The sequence below is a fragment of the Corythoichthys intestinalis genome, chromosome 15, assembly GCF_030265065.1.
Source record: "Corythoichthys intestinalis isolate RoL2023-P3 chromosome 15, ASM3026506v1, whole genome shotgun sequence".
Lineage (NCBI taxonomy): Eukaryota > Metazoa > Chordata > Actinopteri > Syngnathiformes > Syngnathidae > Corythoichthys > Corythoichthys intestinalis.
The window spans coordinates 49,809,183-49,828,431 of NC_080409.1; the positions used below are offsets into that span (position 1 = coordinate 49,809,183).

General features: G+C 38.8%; 2 protein-coding genes across 3 annotated transcripts in view; one reads left to right on the forward strand and one right to left on the reverse strand.

Annotated features, from left to right (window-relative positions):
• Nucleotides 1–7,211, forward strand: part of tpp1 (tripeptidyl peptidase I) — a 30,601-nt gene extending 23,390 nt beyond the window's left edge. The window contains exon 13 of the mRNA XM_057859314.1: nt 181–7,211. Coding sequence (XP_057715297.1) covers nt 181–318 — 138 coding nt within the window. The 3' untranslated portion in view covers nt 319–7,211. The remainder of the gene's footprint in view (nt 1–180) is intronic.
• yy1a (YY1 transcription factor a) lies at nt 5,849–19,169 on the reverse strand. 2 transcript variants are annotated; one of them, XM_057859316.1, is made up of 5 exons: nt 18,452–19,160; nt 15,528–15,678; nt 15,389–15,449; nt 13,403–13,561; nt 5,850–6,882 (listed from the first exon to the last, which is right to left on the reverse strand). In XM_057859316.1, the coding sequence occupies exons 1-5, from the start codon at nt 18,948–18,950 to the stop codon at nt 6,700–6,702; spliced, it is 1,053 nt and encodes a 350-aa protein (XP_057715299.1). In that variant the 5' UTR covers nt 18,951–19,160; the 3' UTR covers nt 5,850–6,699. The 2 variants fall into 2 exon arrangements, with proteins under 2 accessions (XP_057715298.1, XP_057715299.1); XM_057859315.1 differs by having other exon boundaries at nt 5,849–6,882; nt 15,389–15,678; nt 18,452–19,169.
• Nucleotides 19,170–19,249: the final 80 nt, after the last annotated feature.

A 19,249-nucleotide genomic window follows, 5' to 3' on the forward strand; every position in this document is an offset into this window, starting at 1 on the left:
ATGAAAAATGAAAATAGGCTTATTTACCTTAACTGAATTAAGCACATTGAATCACCTCTCAACGATACTATCTACGCCAATGTTTAGTCTCAGCAGTTTTTTTTTTTTTAAAGCTAGTTCAGCTCATTAAAAAACTATATGCACGGTATGAACAGTATTGAATGTGAATTGTGTCTTCAGGTTACTGAAGGTTGTCACCTGGGCTGCTTCGACGAGCAAGTTCAAGGTCAAGGATTCTGCACGGCACCATCATGGGACCCGGTGACGGGCTGGGGAACACCTAACTACCCTGCACTTGTGGCTGCTCTATCTCAATGAAAGTCACGCTTGAGAACAGGTACCAAACATCTACACAGTCATGTTAGCTGCTAATGCTGTGTGAGTTTGGACTTTCATTTGAAGTTGTACGATTGATTTACTCAGGTCTGCAGGGAGGTTTCAAAAAGTGATTGTGTATGTACGATCTGTTTATGATTTTTCAATTGCCAATCAAAAAGTTACTGATTGTTTGTATTTTTATGCTCTGACAAAATTGGAATTTTGCCTTTTTTTTCTGCAAAAGATTTTACCAGCTGATGAGCAAACTACAGTAATGCGATGTTACCATTTATCACGGATGCAAAAAATATTTTTTTTAACATATTTTTGCACTTATGAATCTAGACCATAGACTTCACTATCAGTTGGCGAGAAACTGGGCCTATTTTCGAAAACGTTTAAGTATTTAAGCCTTTCAGTGCTCAGACCATACGCCGCACTCTAAATCAAATGGGTGTGCATGGCTGTCACCCCAGGAGGAGGCCTCTTCTGTGTCAAAGTGTCATTTTGTCAGTGTTGTCCCATGAAAAGATATACTTAAATATCTGCAGAAATGCGAGGGGTGTACTCACTTTTGTGATACACTGTATATATATATATATATATATATATATATATATATATATATATATATACACACACACACACATACTAGGGCTGTCAAAATTTTTTAATCGAGTTAATTACAGCTTAAAAATTAATTGATCGTAATTAATCGCAATTAATCGCAATTCAAACCATCTATAAAATATGCCATATTTTTCTTTAAATTATTTTTGGAATGGAAAGATAAGACACAAGATGGATATATACATTCAACATACAGTACATAAGGACTGCATTTGTTTATTATAACAATAAATCAACAAGATGGCATTAACATTATTAACATTCTGTTAAAGCGATCCATGGATAGAAAGACTTGTAGTTCTTAAAAGAAAAATGTTAGTACAATTTATAGAAATTTTATATTAGAACCCCTCTTAATGTTTTCGTTTTAATGAAATTTGTAAAATTTTCAATCAAAAAATAAACTAGTAGCCCGCCATTGTTGATGTCAATAATTACTTACACAATGCTCATGGGTGCTGAAGCCTATAAAATCAGTCACACCCAAGCGCCAGCAAAGGGCGCCAAAACTCCATAAAACACAATTAACAAGTGAGCGTTTCACTGTACCGTCATTTAAACCTGTCTGAGCGGATAATCTGCGTTAATTGCGTCAAATATTTTAACGTAATTAATTTAAAAAATGAACGCCCGTTAACCCGATAACTTTGACAGCCCTAATATATACACACATACATAAGAGTTTATTTTTTAAATTAAACAAGTCTTATACATATATATATCTTTTTCCAATGCTAAATCTGAATAAACACATTGAACACACACACACACAAAAAAAAAAAAAAATTTATGGGACGGCCTACTTAACGGTTTTTCACTTATCACAGCGGGTTCTGGTCCCCATTAACAACGAAAAATGACGGATCACTGTAATAAGTTACCTCGAATCTTTGACCAAATCACTCGAGAAACTCCTGCCTGCTTGTATACGCTAAAACCTTCGTCCTGTTTCCACCTGTTTATCGCAGTGAAAGCCTACACGACGCTCTGCTTGGCCCGGCCCCCTACGGGAAGCCGTGGCGCAATATCTGTAGGAGCTGTTATATACTTCATACATAATCTATGCTTCATCATATATTGACGTGACACATTCCCCAGTCACTGCGTCACGCCTTCCCGAAGGGGGCCGTCCCACATTCCACTACATTTATTAGCAGTCGGTCACATGCAATGATCCAACGCCGGATTTAGGGTGAAAAAGTACAAAAGCTGTACTGCATACAAACAGGAAGGATTGTCTCAGGAGTGATTTTTTTTTTTTTTTTTTTTTTTTTTTTTTTTTTTGAGGATTCAAGTTAATTATTACATTTTTCTTACCATGCATGCATTTTGAAATGTGTAAAAATCAATGGGAGGAATTAGCCGCTGCAGCATTGGCATAATACTTCGCAATATTTACATAAAATAAATGCTAACTTCCATACCTATAAAGAATTCAGGGATTTAAGCATTTATTCACAAGAATTTTCAATGGAAAGAGCTTTGTTTACAAATGGCGGTCGCTAATTTGCTGACTGACTACCATCATAGTTCGCAATATTTACGTAAAATAAATGCTAACTACCGTAATTTCTGGACTATAAGGCGCACCTGACTATAAGCTGCCAGCCACCAAATTTGACATGAAAACGGCATTTGTTCATAGATAAGCCGCACTGGACTATAAGCCGCAGTTGTCCTCATTGTATTATGGGATATTTACACCAAAAGATATTAACAGGTAACACTTCATTTGACAACGGCATCATAAGACTGTCATGAAACCAAATGAGCCACCATTAAGCTTTGAACCAATTTGGTGCAAAGCCTTATTGTTTTAAAAATCCTCATTTGGCCATCACTGCTCCCTTGGTGGAGACAGTCAACCTCTGCTGCCACCTGCTGTCAACACTGTTGTCATCCAACATTCCTCCTAGCATGCATTGTGGCGCTATATATGTAAAAACAATCAAAATTCATGTCCTATGCTAATTATTTCTTCAGTTACTGTTCCAGTTTCATTAATTGCTAGTTATGGTATTTGGTAACATTTTCTTGGATAGTGGTGTCATAATACTGTCATAATTACATGACACTGTCATAGGCATTATTGAATGCTTATAATAGATGTCGGTTAGTGTCATCCAGCAAATTATCTCACTTTTGAATGGACGTAAAAGATCTGAGCTGGACATAAATGGAGTTGGTGACATAATATGCAACATGACACATTTTGACATCTGTCATAATTCAGTAATGCCCATGATAGTGTCGTGTCATGTCATAATTATGACGTTCTTATGACAGTCTTATGATGCCGCTGTCAAACAAAGTGTTACCTATTAACCCAAATGAATCATCAAATAAGCCCCACTGGACTATAAGCCGCAGGATTCAAAATGAGGGGAAAAAAGTAGCGGCTTATAGTCCGAAAATTAGGGTCCATGTTTTTTTTGCTCTTAACCAAGAATCGAGACTGTGTTACGTCTATATCTATAAAGAATTCAATGATTTCAGCATTTATTCACAAGAATTTTCAACGGAAAAAGCTATTTGTGTTTCCACTCGGTCCGCTTTGACGGAGATTAGCCCCCTACGAATCAGCCCCGCCAATACATTATGAAGTCTACGGAACAATCTTGTCAACTGATAGTGAAGTCTATGTCTGGACCTATTTTAATCCACAGTTTTGCTTGTGTTGAATGTTTGTGATCCTTTTATGACTATATTTAAAAAAAAAAAAAAAAAAACTGGAATAACATTTTTTAAAGTTTTTTTTTTTTTTTTTAAGTAACGTATTTTTTGGAGTATAAGTCGCAGTTTCATGACTTAATGGAGCGACTTATGTGTGAAATTATTAACACATTATTATTAGAGGTAGGAATCGTTGGGCACCTAACGATTCGACTACGATTCGGAGGCTCCGATTCGACTATAAATCGATTATTGATGCACCACAACACCCCCCCCCCCCTTTAAAATTTTTGTACACTAGTTCCAAAATTGTTCAAAAATCCTCTTAGGCTAAACAAACTACTATTTCAGTATCAAGTTAACCTTAAATAAAATACTCAAGTCCCCATTCTGTATCAGCAGCTTTAAACTACATTCAATTAATTTAATGTTGTGAATAAAACGTTAACGTTGTTAAAATTGCTCCCGTTAGTCCATAATTCCCCTCTGTCTACTTTCGACGTGAAAGTTTTAAAACTGTTTCATCATTTAAAGACAGATTCAAGTCAAGATTTTGCTGATTTTTTTTTATTTTTATTTTTTTAGATAAAAAGTAATTAGGTTCGCTACAACAGAGCCTTCTAGAGAAGTCTACTGCTTTAAGATGGCGCCTGTTTACTAGCGCGGGAAAGTGTCATTTCGCATCTAGTTCTTGGTATATGATCTAACACGGCCGTCGTCCGTCATTTCACATCTAGTTCTAGATATATGTGATATATACTATAGCCGTATGTTTGTAGCAACTGGGCGCTGTTGGTAGCGGCTGTCAGCCGCAGTCAGGTATGATTTTTTTTTAATTTAGCGGCATGAGTTGAACATGATATTTACTCTCTGTCCGTTCCTCATTGCGTCCTGAAGACCGCACTGACTGTGTTTTATTACCGCTTTACCTGGTATAATTCAATAATCGGAATTTGGATGTTTGTGAATCGTTCTCGAATCTTCCACGGCCGAATCGTGAATAATCGTAAGAATCGGAAATTTTGCACGCCTCTAATTATTATATCATTTTACATGTTATTTTGTTGTTTTGGAGCGACACTGATGGTTTGGTCAACTTGTTAGCATGTTCTTTATGCTATAGTTATCTAAATAACTCTTAATAGCTGTGTTACGTTAACATACCGGCCACGTTCGCATTTTGTTGTTCATGCATCATGTAACATTATCATACTGTACACTTATTCAGCATGTTGTTCTCTATTGTATTCTTATTTTAATTTGCCCTTCAAGGTGACATATATGTTCTATGTGTTGGATTTTATTAGAGCTGTAACGAATACTCGAGCAACTCGAGTTTAAAAACTGATCCGTTTAATTTTGCCTGGACTACTTTTAATGCGGGACAACGCGCTGATGTTACGTGCATAGAGGAAGAAGCAATTTAAAAAAAAAAAAAACTTGCCGCTACAAACTACGCCCGCATGATGCTAGTTTGGTAGCAGGTAGTGTCCGATGTGTCTCAGATATCGCATGCATTTAGGACTAGATGCCAATTGACAGACTTGGCCGGGTCTGGGCAGCGTGAGTAAACAGCCGCCATCTTTAAGCAGTAGACTTCTCATCGCTAATGAATATAACGTTACTGTCACACGCTCACGTAACGTTAGCCCTTCGGAGGGCTAGGTTTCTATTGATTATGACCACTGTCGATGCATGGCTAACGTGTCTTACATACAGGCTTTATTTAATCTGTAAAAACACAGCGCTGTAGAGTGATGAGGGTGTAAAATTAAAACATAATAAAGCTAACTGTTTTAGCTCAGTAGTCATTGCTGAAGAAATGTGCTCCAATACAGCAGGTATCATACATGTTGAACACTGCAAAAACTCAAAATCTTACCAGTACTTACAGTTTAGACCAACTTAAAACTTAACTTAAAAATAGCTTGACACAAATGGAAACTAAATTGAAACACGTGGGGAAAAACACGTAGCTTTTAAGTGATGTGTGTTATCAAGCGTAATGGCATTTTTAGGTATGAAATATTTATATATATATGAGGTCTAGTTTTTTGAGTGAAAGCGAATATTTTTTTCTAGTCACATCTCTGCAATTGTTGGCTGTTTTCAACAATGTACATCGAAAATAAAGACACTGATTGACTGAAAATGGTTCAATATTGGATTAATTGTCTTTTTTTTCTCATTTATATTTATAATTGTTCTTTACCTAAAAAAAAAAAAAAAAAAAAAAAAAGTTTTTATCTGATTACTCGATAGAATTTTCAGTCGATTACTCGATTACTAAAATATTCGATAGCTGCAGGCCTTGATTTTATCAAGTAAATTTCCCGCCAAAATGCGACTTAAACGTTTTTTACCTCTTTGTTGGGCATTTTATGGCTGGTGCGACTTATAGTCCGAAAAATACGGTACCAATTCCAAAGCTATAAATCAAGTACTACATGTTCTGTGGTGTGATGTCATGATTTTGATAGTGCCAAATACTACCAGTGCTTGAGTCAATGCCAAAACTGAGCTGCCGTGCAGTTACGCTTTCATTGCTGTAACTAATAAACAGTATTTGTTGGTGATTAGACTCATTTTCCAATGACATTCAATTGTGGAAGAATACAATGTAAGGGAAAGCACTTTAATCAGCAATGCTTTTATCTACAACATGACCGATAACGCATTTTACAAAATGAAATCCATTCAATCCCTCAAAGAAAAAGCAAAAGAGATCCTCTCAATCAACACAGCACTTAAGTCAATTCGTGTACAATATGCACACTTAGGAGAAAGTAGAAAATTGAAAAAGGATCACTGCTGCTTGCACCTGTTTTGACGTTTGCTTCCATGTAAAATATTTCATCGTACGATTTTTTAAGGTAAAAATAGGTATGTGGTTGCAGAGATCCAAGTAAAAAGAGTTCAATTTGAGTCGGAAGGCCTCGCCACACTCATACGGAGAAAGTCTTTTAAAGGTCTGTGTTGGAAAAAAGATAAGATTGTTGTCTCCCAAGCAAGCCGGCCCAGGACGTCAATTGTCAAGGAGACGCGGCGTGTGTCCTCAAGTGTCTGCTCCTTTCCCGTTCACTGGTTATTCTTTGCTTTGGCATGTGTGAGGATGTGAGACTTCAGGTTGGTAGACTGGGCAAATTTCTTGTTGCAGCCGTCAAAAGGGCACACGTACGGGCGGTCCCCCGTGTGGATTCTCACGTGGGTACGTAAATTAAAGTCCAGGGAGAACCTCTTGCCGCAGCCCTCAAATGTACACTGGAGATGGAAAAGAACACATTTATTTATATTGGGAAAGGGTTCTCAAATGATGTTCCCTCATAGTTCTAAAGTAGGATGCCTGAGAGGTGTCAGGTGAAATGCAAAGTCCAAACACTTTGCAAGCTGGCGCAACGTCGCTCCAATTTGCCAAAGCACGACTGCAAAATGGCAAAAGCAGTAACCCAAACTGCCACAACAAGATCCCCAATTCCTAAAGCGCGATTGCAAATTGGCAAAAGCACGAACGCCAACTTCCACAACAATGGCTCGCATGACGAATGCAAAAAGCCACAGCACGACTGCAAGATGACGAAAAAAGGATGGCGCTTTGTATATTGCTATATGCGCTTTGTGACCATCTTTACGGACCTCTGTTAAGTTGCCCCCCCCCCCCCCCCCGTCAGAACCAAATTTATATGCAGGCATGAAAATGGGTCAGGGGTTAAAAAGGTGAGAAGAAAATATGTTCCGGTAGGGCTGTCCCAAATGACTAATTTTCTCCCGATTAGTCAGCAAATTTTTTTTTTAAACCAATTTGGCAATGAAATTTTTGTTGACACTTATTAATTCACAAAAACATTTTGGAACACTTAATTTCTTTATTAAAGTACAATAAACATGTAAGTAACAATAATTAATCACACATGAACACTGAGGTCAAATGCTGATAGTACGCCTGAACCCTATAGACCCTACTCACCTACGTCACAAAATGGGCGTGTCGCTGTTTCCGGCCGCCATATTGTACCTCTTTTTCAGACCTATTCTCATTGTTTTCAATTAGTCGAGCAAGTTATAGAGCAATTCATGGAAGCCCCAGTGTTATCTGACGCTGTAAACTCATTGGATCCGTTGCATAAAAGGCGTTACGTGGAAAAGCTTCAGTTTATCCATTCGCCAGATCCGTATTTGATGCCTAAATCGATGTTTTTCGACCCGCTGGCTTCGCCTGACATCTGATATCCGGATGTTTACAACTATCTTGTCCACACAAAATCAGCCTATTCTCACGAAAGTTTGAAAAACTTTAAGAGCTTGGAGGCTTATAAATGCTACGTTGCTGGTTGGGTGAAACAGGTCCTCGTACACGAAAATTCGGCAGGAATCTTGTGCTCGGAAGGTGAGTTACGAAATTTTCAATTCATAATCTTTTGTTCTTGCTAACATCCACTGTCAAGTCTAATGTATTTCATATCATTTGTCAATGGAGCTAGGGCTTTTAATGTTTATATGGTTTAGCAATAGCACTCTCACTGTATACATATATAATACGTAATAAATATGAAGTGCGATAGCACTACTCCAGATTGTCCCTAGTTGAATTTATTTTTTGGCTTTTGACCTCAATAGTGAAATTGTAAATTAATTGGATGACAACTGTCTGATTATCCCCTTATAATTATATATTTTCAGGTAGTTCATTCACAACGTCTGAGTGTATGTTGTCGGCAATTAGCCTAGCAATGATCTTAATTGTGGTTCTCAGCCCAAAACCCTCTAAATATATATTAAATGCATCTTACCAGATATAAAATGACTACTACGTAATCTGTGGTAGTTGTTTCTCGTCGAATTGCAGCAGTCAATCTCGGTCTCCTCTTCGGGTCTCTCGGAATACGGTAAAAATTCAAGTCTCTCCGTCTATCTTCTCTGTTTTTGCAACCGACCGCCACACACGACTTCACCATTTTGATTATTAATGTTAACGAGCAGAAAAACACGCCATAATAGGAGGAATTTACGAAGCGCTAATGCATTAACATGACTAGTATCCGGACAACATGGCGTGGGGGCGTGGCTGTGACGTCACGTGAGTAGGGTCTATTGGAAAAAACTATCATTGTGATTTTTGGGGAGTTTGCGATATTATATTGCGATATTAAAACGAGAACATTTTCACCAAATAACTTGAATAGCTCCGTTCGGAATAGCTGCACTGTTGACGAAGAAAAACAGTTTGGTCGCGCTGCCTAGCTGGAGGGAGAGTGAGACACTGTGGTGCTGTATGAGCATTAAGCAGAAAAGCATGAATGTATGTTGTTTTTAAATTCCGATGCTCTGAAAAATGGCACCATCGGCACTAAATTTTTATAACTCCGTTTAATCCAGGATCTGCACACTTGCTGCGTTCATGAAGTAAAACAAAATTTTAAATGTTGAAAAAAGAAAAACAATTGCACGTCCTACGATGTGACTATTGTGCAGGCTTCGCTGATAGCATTTACTAGTTGGTGTGCGAAAGAATGGAATGTAAACAGATTCAGAACACTGACTTCGCCTTTCCAACATTATTCAAAACAATCCTTATTAAAAAAATGTCTAGCATTATAGTATACTACTATTTATAATAATCATAATATGAATTGCCAATCATATTTTTTAAGTAGGGTGTCATTTAAAAGGGATTCTTAGTGTAAAATCTGAATTCTGTAGTAATATAGTATTTACATCTTATAGTATTAATTCTGAAGTATGTGGGATTAACTCCAGAAATTGTTATTTATACGACAAACGTGACGTGCTTTTATTTTTGAAATGTTTACCGGAAGTATGTTCGCTAAACCGCTAACAACTTTACACTCCGCAAAAAGAACTTTTCGTCATTGCTTGTAGAATAGAACGCCTTTATTGTGGTGTCACTCACTTTTTTTTTTCTTCATTTTTTCGTTTGCAAATGCTTTTGACCAGCGATTTTTCATGTTTGAAGTGTCACCTTTTAACCGCAAGTTTGCGTTTTTAAAAAGACTGCCAATGTTTTATAGCAGGCTAAAGTAGCTAAAGTAAGTTGTCCCCCCCCCAATTAGTCTCAGTGTACAGTGTTTAATATAGATGTGTTTCCTTATTTTGTATGTGTGAACTGTAATACTATGGCGTGTTGATTTTCATTTACCTTGCGATAAATGGACTCATTGCATATCGCCACAGGCTTAGCTGCTTCAATTAAACATGTCGTTAGTTAGATGGACTTGCGAACCCCCCCCACCCCCCCTTAAAGAGCATACGACAGGAGAAAAAAAGTCTTAAATGGCATTATTATGTGAATTAGAATCATATTTTGAGACGATTCGACTATATACAACAATTTAGCAAAGCGCAGATGACGAGAAATTAGTCTTTTAATCTGCCGGTTAGCCACGCCTACCATTATAGGGCTTTAGCGTCCCCAACAGGTGGATGACGTCAGCGGTAGACTGGGCTCATCGGTTTTACTATTCAGCCCATTGAGGGGGAATTATTCAGAACGAGGAAAACGCGACGAAGAGAGCTGCAAAATGTCATTGTTTCAGTCTCTTTACTTCAATATTTTTACAGGATATTCTTTTTATCCAAGTATTTTCCCCAATTGCTAAATAAATGGCTGGTCATGACAAATAACAGTCTTGTGCTCAATGGAATATGAAATAATAAAAATGCATTTATTCAGGACAACATGGCAAAATTACTCCATAATGGTCAAAACTGTCGACTTCACCTTTACTGTCGCACCTCCCGAACGATATTTTATGGCACCTAAATCGGACATATGTCATTTCCCTTCCCCGGCTTCGGAGAATGTAAACAAACCAAGAGGCGTGACAGCTAGCCGACATGCTAACCCGAACCGAGTGATGTTTCAAAGTCTTCAAAGCGGAAAATCACACATAACTAGCCTCAATTATTTGACATGACGACTGGGTTGTCGATTGTCTTCGCGGATCGGCAAACTGCCCGGCGGAGAGCAATTTACAGTTCGCTCCCCGGAGGAGGGTGGCTGCAGTTGTTGTGCAGCTAACGTGCTGCTAATGTGCATGAGGATGGCTTTTTACATGCCTATCAATGATCAAATGTAAGTAGTCCTTTATTTAAAGAAAGTTTGTAGTGTTTACTTTGTAATCGCTGTATTCGTATTTGACATAATACAAAACAAGATGTTTACTCACTTCCTCGTAAGTCCAATGGTCCCACAGTAAATATCCACGGTGAATGGGAACCTTTTGAAACTCCAAAAAGGAGCATACGCCTCTCCCTCATACAGAATGATTTTTCTACAGCCGTTTGGCTGGCGTGATGCGAAAAATAAACGTATTAATCCGCAAAATCAGCTGAATCCTTCGTCCTCATACACAACAGTAAGCTGTATAGTGAAGAGGACGTCTTCTACCGTACACGTCACAGCGCTCTCCTCCTCAATGCAAGACCGAAGCCGGAAGTCACTCATTTTCATGGCGCGGGATTAAAAAAACTAAATAAAAATAGCGATCGCTTCCACACACATCCAAGCGGTCCATATCATTCAGGAGCATAAAATACCGCATGTATTATGAAATAAACATGCTTTTTCGTGTCACATGCACTTTAAAACTTTTCTCCTCAGATCTACACAATTCACGTGGGTCACCCTTTTTGACTTCAAAACGGCGAATTTCGCCGAAAGATGAGTGATTTTCATGCCTGTATACATATGTGCTTTGTGACCATCTCTACGGACCTCCGTGAAGTTGCCCCCCACCCCAATCAGACCCAAATTTATATGAAAATGTCAATTATTTACACTGTAAAAAAAAAAAATTAATTTATGCTGCTATCGTTTTATAGATATTGCGACATTAATTTCGAGTGAAGACGTCAACTCAAGTGGCTGACGGAGCGTATCAACTATGTCTATAACGGGGGTGTCAACAACGAGCACAAATGAATTCGGGTCCATTTTGCAGTAAATGAGGGGCTGAGAGTGACCCCCTCACTCGAAATTCAAATCTCAAGCCCCCCATTTACCCGATGGGCCCAAAAGGGTGCCATCTATTTCTGATACCTTAGTACTAGTTGTTTGGACACCCCTCTGTTATTGAGAAAGTTGCTATGCTACGTCAGCCACGGGTGTTATGACGTCCTCACTCGAAATTACTATGTCAATATCTATAAAACGATAGCAGCTCAAACGATAATTTTTAATCAAAATGGGAGACTGATTGACCTCGGAATAACCTATAAAAGTGTTATATCTCAAATGGTAGCAGGACAAAAAAAAAATTATAGCACAAATGACAGAAATACCGTAATTTTCGGACTAAAAATTGCTATTTTTGTCCCTCATTTTGAATCCTGCGGCTTATTTGTTGATTTATTTGGGTTAATAGGTAACACTTTGAGATTGCCATAAGATTGTCATAATTATAAAATGACACTATCATGGGCATTAATAAATGCTTATGACAGATGTCATTAAGTGTCATCCAGCAAATTATGCAACCCATTTTATGCCCAGCTTGGATGTTTTACATCTATTTAAAAAGATAATTTGCCCGATGACACAAAATGACATCTGTCATAAGCATTCATTAATTCTCATGGCAGTGTCATAATTATGTTGGTCTTATGACAGTGTTACAGCACCACTATAAAATAATGAATGAAACAACTGGAACAGTAACTGGAGAAATAATTAACATAGAACATGAATTTTGATTATTTACGTCTGTAGTGCTGCAATGCATGTTAGGAGGCATATTGGACATATTGGCAGCAGAGCTTCTTGAAACTTTGCAGCCAATTGGTTGAAAGCTTCATGATGGTTCATTTGGTCTTATGACAGTATTATGATGCTGCTGTCAAAGTGTTACCGGTTAATATCTTTTGGTGTAAATATCCCATAATACAGTGAGAACAGTTGCAGCTTATTTATGAACAAATGCCATTTTTATGTCAAATTTGAGGAGGGAAACTTCATGGAGGTCCGTAGAGCTGGTCACAAAGCACATGTCGCAAAATATACAAAGTGCCGTCCTTTTTTTTTTTTTTTAACTTCCAGGTCATCCTCTTGCATTTGTGTTGTGGCAATTGGGGTTCGTGCTTTGGCAAGTGGGAGTCGTGTTGTGCCAACTAGGATTAATGCTTTTTTTCCCCCCCTTTGCCAAGTGTTTGCAATTGGGGTTTGTGCTTTTTCTGTTCGCTAGGTTTTTGGACTTTGCATTTCACCTGACACCTCTCGACCATCGTATAGTAACGGAACTCGTTCGTGTCCCGGGGACTACCTATATGTATTCAGTTGAATTGACTCAACATTGCACATATTGGCATTTGAAATGATTAAGTCTTTTCTGTGGAAAGTGGGTCGGAATGGCTCTTTGGGTGTAAAAAGGTTGCCAACCCTTGACCTATTTGTTTATTCTATATTCTTTAGCTGACTTGAAAAAGTAGAATGTCATAGGAATAAAGCAGCAACATTAAAAAAAATTATAACCTGAACCAACACCCATTTTGTCTACGTATAGTGTAACCTTATGAAAACAATGTCATATCCAGTCAAGATAAAATTGTGATCTGATTATTCAAGCCAAAGTTTGAGGAATGTAGCGAATTCAAAAGATGACCTGAACAATCTTTTCAAGGCGTTAACAGATTTCTGAGATTATACATCACAATTATATCATCTTTTCATTGGCAGGGAACAATTTCTTGTAACTCTAGGGCTACGCATTCCAAACCCCTTGTTTTGGCTACCACTGCTGTAAAGAACTTCATATATGAAGAAGCCCACCTGGAAAGGTTTTTCTCCTGTGTGTACTAGTTGATGTCTTTTCAGTTTGGAGCTCTCCACGAAAGCTTTGCCGCACTCGGCGCAGACGTGCACACGAGGCCCGTGGGTGTGCAAGTGTTTCCTCATAGCGGAGTTATCCCTGAACATCTTAGTGCAGCCCTGAGGACAAAAAGAATGTTGACAACACGCATTTCAAGTCTAGAACATTTGTATTACGCTGCACTTCTATTGTACTATTTCACTGTTCAACTCACTGACAAGTCAGACGAGTATCCCTTATTCAGTTGGGAGTAGTGCTGCAACGATTAATCGATTAACTCGAGTAACTCGGTTAGAAAAAAAAAACTTCAAATCGAATTTTGCTGCCACAATGATTCTTTTAATTAGCGTGGAGTTGTAATGGTTTGTTTTGAAAGTGTTTGCATTTAGTTTTATTGATTTGAGTCGATACAACCCCCTCTCGTGGCAAGGGTTTAATTGATTTTGGTAGATACACAGCCCTCTAATGGCAACAGTGAATATGACATAACTCGTTTAACATGGCTGAATCGAGCTGCTCCCTGTTAAGACCAACATAAGGAAAGTTCTTGTTTGAGCTAATTTTTTTATGCATTCGTAATTTGGTTTATAGGTATATTTATATTATTTGTGGGAATATGTGTTTGAGCAATTTGTTAAGAGTATTGTAAAAAAAAAAAAAAAAAAGTTGGCATTTCGTAGCATGTAAGCTAGCAGACTTTTGATACGCAAGTTATCCTAATCAGATTACACTATTATTCGTACTAACTAGTTGATAGGTTAATCAACTACTAAATTGACAGCTGCAGCCCTAAAACGATTAATTCGAGTAATTTGATTAGTACAAAAGCTTCGACAAATTTTTCTGCTTCGAGGGTTCGTTTCATTAGTGTCATTGTAATGGTTTGTTTTGAAAGTGTTTGCATTTAGTTTTATTGATTTGAGTGGCTACACTGACCTCTAACGGCAACAGTGAATATGACATAACTCATTCAACATGGCTGAATCGAGCTGCTCCCTGTTAAAACCGACATAAGGAAAGTTTTTTGTTTGAGCTAATATTTTTTTATGCATTCGTAATTTAGTTTATAGATTTATTTACATTATTTGTGGGAATATGTGTTTGAGCAATTTGTTAAGAGCATTGTTAAAAAAAAAAAAAAAAGTTAGCATTTCATAGCATGTAAGCTAGCGGACTTTTGATTTGCGAATTATCCTAATCCGATGACACGATGATTCGTACTAACTAATTGATAGATTAATCAACTACTAAATTGATAGCTGCAGCCCTAAAATGATTAATCGATTAACTCGAGTAATTTGATTCGTAAAAAGTGCTTCGACAATTTTTTCTGCTTCGAGGATTCGTTTCATTTGTGTCATTGTAATGGTATGTTTTGAAAGTGTTTGCATTTAGTTTTATTGATTTGAGTCGATACAACCCCCCTCTCGTGGCAACAGTGAATGACATAATTCATCTAACATGACAGATCCAGATGCACCAGGTTAAGACCAACATAAGGTTGTGAGGTTTTTTTTTGAGCTAATACGATTGTTGATGCATTTGTAATTTAGTTTAGAGATATAGTTAGCAGTGTTTGGTGGGACTATGAGAATGATTTGTTAAGAGCTTTGTAAAAACAGTTTTGTAATTGTTCTTTTGTTGTACTTCGATCATCATTTATTAATTTATTTATTAGCTAAGCTTAGGTTTTTATTTCAATTTATTTTTAAATGCATTTATTGCTCTTATTAAATCAAAGTGCAGTTCTGCATAATTAGAAAAAAGCGCTCTTTTGGCAGTGCAACTTCACACGTCCTTTCCTAAAATTTAGTCTGCAACACATTAAATGCTCCTAATCTGTTTACTTGATTATTCGAACTAACCAACTTGAGATTAATCGATTACTTAAATAATTGATAGCTGCATGACTAGAAAATGGATGGACTTGCTACGTTATCACTTACTTTGTGCGGGCAGGCTATCGTCCTGGGTGCGTCGTCTTCTTTCACTTTCTTTGGCTTCATTCTAAATACGAAAACCATCATTTGCGCATTATCCGAGTGCGTTAATCGTATAGTTTCCACTAAACGAGCGCATGAATACCTTGCAAACTCTGCCAGTTGCTTGGGGTCCGAGAGGTCGATCCCCGGGATGCCCCCTGGAGGTAGCTTCTTCCCTGTCATGTACTCTGAATAGTCAGGAGGAGAGTTTTCACCCGTGATTTGCTCTTCATGGTCAATGTCCTTCTTGTCATCTAAATCACAAAAATGGAATTCAATAAGCGCTGATGAGACGTCTATCACCGTCAATGAGTCATTTATGAAATAACATTAAAGCCATTAGAACTAGAAAAGTTTATTGGGGTGGTGGCAGATCGCCCCCTTTTCATCATCTCATGAGAACCTAACTTGCTCAAAACTCGCCTCTTTTTTTGAGATAATAAATTCACATACCTAGGAGAAAAAAACCCTATTGAACAGGGTCCTACAAAAAAGGAGTCGCTACTGAGCTGTGCAGCCCTGCCCTTATCCAAACCAAAATGAATCTTTTAATTGGGCCAATTCGACCAAGTGTGCCAAATTTCGTGGCTCTAAGATGCCTAAGTCCCTGACAAAATCTACTTTTAATGGCTAACAAAAGGTCATCGCGGTAACAGACAGAGACATGGGCCTTAAAATGTAGTATGACTAACGGTCTTAAGCCTACAATGACTAATCTGAAAATAACTGGACATGCATAAGTAAAATGAGTGACTTTCTGTTGCCACCAGTTGGTGCTGCAGAGTTGACCCTTACAGGACCCTTGAGGGTACGACTCTCACCAAGCACAGGAAGTTTGTCGCAGATTTGTTGTATGTCTGCCAAGTTCTGAGTGTTCAAAATTTGAGGCGAGACAAAATGGCAACGGTCATTTTCACTTTTCTGTTTGGACCACTCTGCTTCAACGAAACCTCAGTATTTTTCATCAGCCAGGTTTGAGGGCAACTGATTTTTTTTCCCTTGGAGGAGGAGCCTGTCTAGTAAAAAATGGGTGTTTCAGGTAGTTATTAGTCACTTACTGAATTTGGCTTGTTGCCCAAAAAATGGCCAACTTTGGCACCCCTCCCAGATCAGGCCCGTAATTGAAAACTCATGATTTTGATAACTTAAGATCTTATATGTCTGATGAACAGTCTCACCAATTTTGAGGAGGATCCAACTAACTCTCTCTGTGCCAAGGTCTCCAACATGCACCCTGTATATTGGACTAAAACTGCATATTTTTTCTCATGCAATCCAAAATAACTGATTTCCTGTTGGGTTTCGAATTTGGGTGCAAGAGACTTTTTGGAGCAGTTTTGCACAAAGTATCGACTTCCCAAATTTTATCGCTCTACTTTGAAAAAACCTAATAAGAGAGGCCTTTTTGACAAATTAAAGGGGGCGCACCAATCCATTTTGTGTTTTTCGCAACATTGCAAAATTATCCAAATTAACACGAAGCCACATATATGTGCAAATTTTGGTGAGTTTGAGCATGTTCAGACCTCCAATTTTTCTCATTTTCACATTAAAAAAAAAAAAAAAAAAAAAAACTTATCACTGTTTAAAATTTTCGGGGAGACAAAATGGCGACGATCTTTTTCACTGTCCTTTTTGGGCACCTCTGCATCAACGAAACCTCAGTATTTTTCATCAGGCACCTGAACACATGTCTAAAGGCTCCCCTGATGCAGGTTTTAGGTCAATTGATTTTTTTTTCTCTTGGAGGAGAAGCCCGTCTCGTCTAGTAAAAAAAGGGTGTTTCGTGTTCCAAGCAGAGGGCGCCAGGCCTAATGGGTAATATTTCAATCCAGTCGTGTGCAGGCTAGGATACCTCACATACTTGCCAGATGGTAAAAAAAAAAAGATGTAACCTTGTATTAGGGAGTTATTTGGCGTGTTGCCCAAAAAAATGGCCGACTTTGGCACCCCACCTCAGGCCCGTGAATGAAAGTTCACTATTTTAATAACTCAAAATCTCATGTCTTATGAACAGTCTCACCAATTTTGAGGAGGATCCAACTAACTGCTTTGGCTAAGCTCTAACGTGCACCCTCTATATCGATTAAAATTGCATTTTTTCCCCACATTCAATTGACAATACCCGCTTTCCTGTTGGTTTTGGAATATGGGTGCAAGGGAGTTTTGGGAGCAGTTTTGCACAAGGTATCCAATCCCCAAATTTTATCGCTCCATGTTGAAAAAAGCCAATAGTAGAGGCCTTTTTGAAAAATTTCAAGGGGGCGCCACTGAGCTATTTTTTTGAATGTTTTATTGCAACGTAGCAAAATTATCAAAATTTACGCAAAGCCGCATCTATGTGCAGGTATTGGTGAGTTTTTAGCATGTTCAGACCTCCAAGTTGGCCATTTTCATTTGCCTTGAAAAAAGTTATTTTTTGTAATTATTTGCATTTCAATTGGGCTCTTGCGCCACTTGGTGCTCAGGCCCTAATAAACTTAACAAAATTATTATAATTCATTTATAAAATGAGTTCACGCTCAAATTATATAAACGGTAAGACTTTAAAAGTGGGGTACAGAGACAAACAAATGTTCGTTTTAACATATTTCATGTGGAATTAGCTTCTCGAATTTACCAACTGTCAAGGTAAAAAAAAAAAAAAAAGTGCCGGTTGAACGTTGAGGAAAAAAACGAGGGTACCTGAAGGCACCACCGCCGCCGTCGTCGTGAACTGCGCCATAGAGGCCTAGCGGATTGACAAGCGTACTTAGCTGCACTCGCCGCCATCTTCGCGGGCCAAATAAACGCCATTTTTTCGGGCCGCCATACTTTCTCGACCGGGAAATATGGCGGCGCCCATCGGCACAGAAAACATGGCTTCCCATAAAAACAAAAACAATCCAATTCAATGCAAAACAGTCTTTTCGAGTGGTAAAATTGCCGTCAACTTTTCTCGGAGGACAAGGCCTCGCCGGAGGCCTGGTAACGACGACACACGCACAGTGAGAACAAAGCCAATGCTGGAATTGATTGCAAACTTACCCGAAGCCCACATAGTAACGGAGAACTCTCCTTCCAACGTCTTTATTTGCACTTGCTTCTGTTCCCATTTTCTGCCCATGTCAGCGGCGCTTAAGTAGCTCTTTTTAACCGACTTCTTCCCAGCTCCAGCTCTCTTCATCCGGGCCGCTGCCGAGCTTCTCCCCGCGACTGTGACCAGAGTCTGTTCGATGTAGTCCTCCTCCACGGCGGGCACCGGGATGAGTATTTGGTCTTGGTAGCCGTCATCCGCGTGCAGTTCCGAGTCGTCCTCGCCCACCACCTCCTCCCGGGTCTGCACTAAAATCACCTCCTGGTGGGGGAGAATCGAGTGCGGATCGTCCGTGTCGAGCGGTTGTAAGGCGATCATAGGCTGGTGCTCGCAGTCTTCCCCGACAACAGTTGTTTCGATAGTCTCCACCTCGATTTCGTGCAGTTCCACTATTTCGGTGGGCATTTCGGAGCCGTCCGTCTCAATGTACAGGGTTTCCCCCGAAGCCATGACTTCTTAGTCCGTCCTTCTGCCCCCCCTGCACCCTTTGAAATGTTTTGTTTAGTCCACTGTGGCTTCTGTGTGTACTCTCCTCCCTCTCCGACAACTCAGCAACAACGTGTACTCTCGTCGCCACTCTGCTCTAGTTATCAAGTCTCGCGTGATTTCAAACATAGGGCTACTCTTCAGTTCAGATGTATAAAACTAGCTGTCTGGGGCGCGCTGTGAGCAAACAGGAATAAGCGGCGTCATTTGTCGGCCATTTTGAGTCGGGCCCGCTCGATTTTCAATTGCTTTTTCATAAACGT

Excerpts from the sequence above, each read along its gene's own strand:
- yy1a (XM_057859315.1), bottom strand. The coding sequence starts at position 18,950 with ATGGCTTCGGGGGAAACCCTGTACATTGAGACGGACGGCTCCGAAATG. Across the intron at positions 15,679-18,451 it reads CGTTACTATGTGGGCTTCGG|ATGACAAGAAGGACATTGAC; the intron begins GTAAGTTTGCAA and ends TTTGTGATTTAG. Across the intron at positions 13,562-15,388 it reads CGATAGCCTGCCCGCACAAA|GGCTGCACTAAGATGTTCAG; the intron begins GTAAGTGATAAC and ends TTTTGTCCTCAG.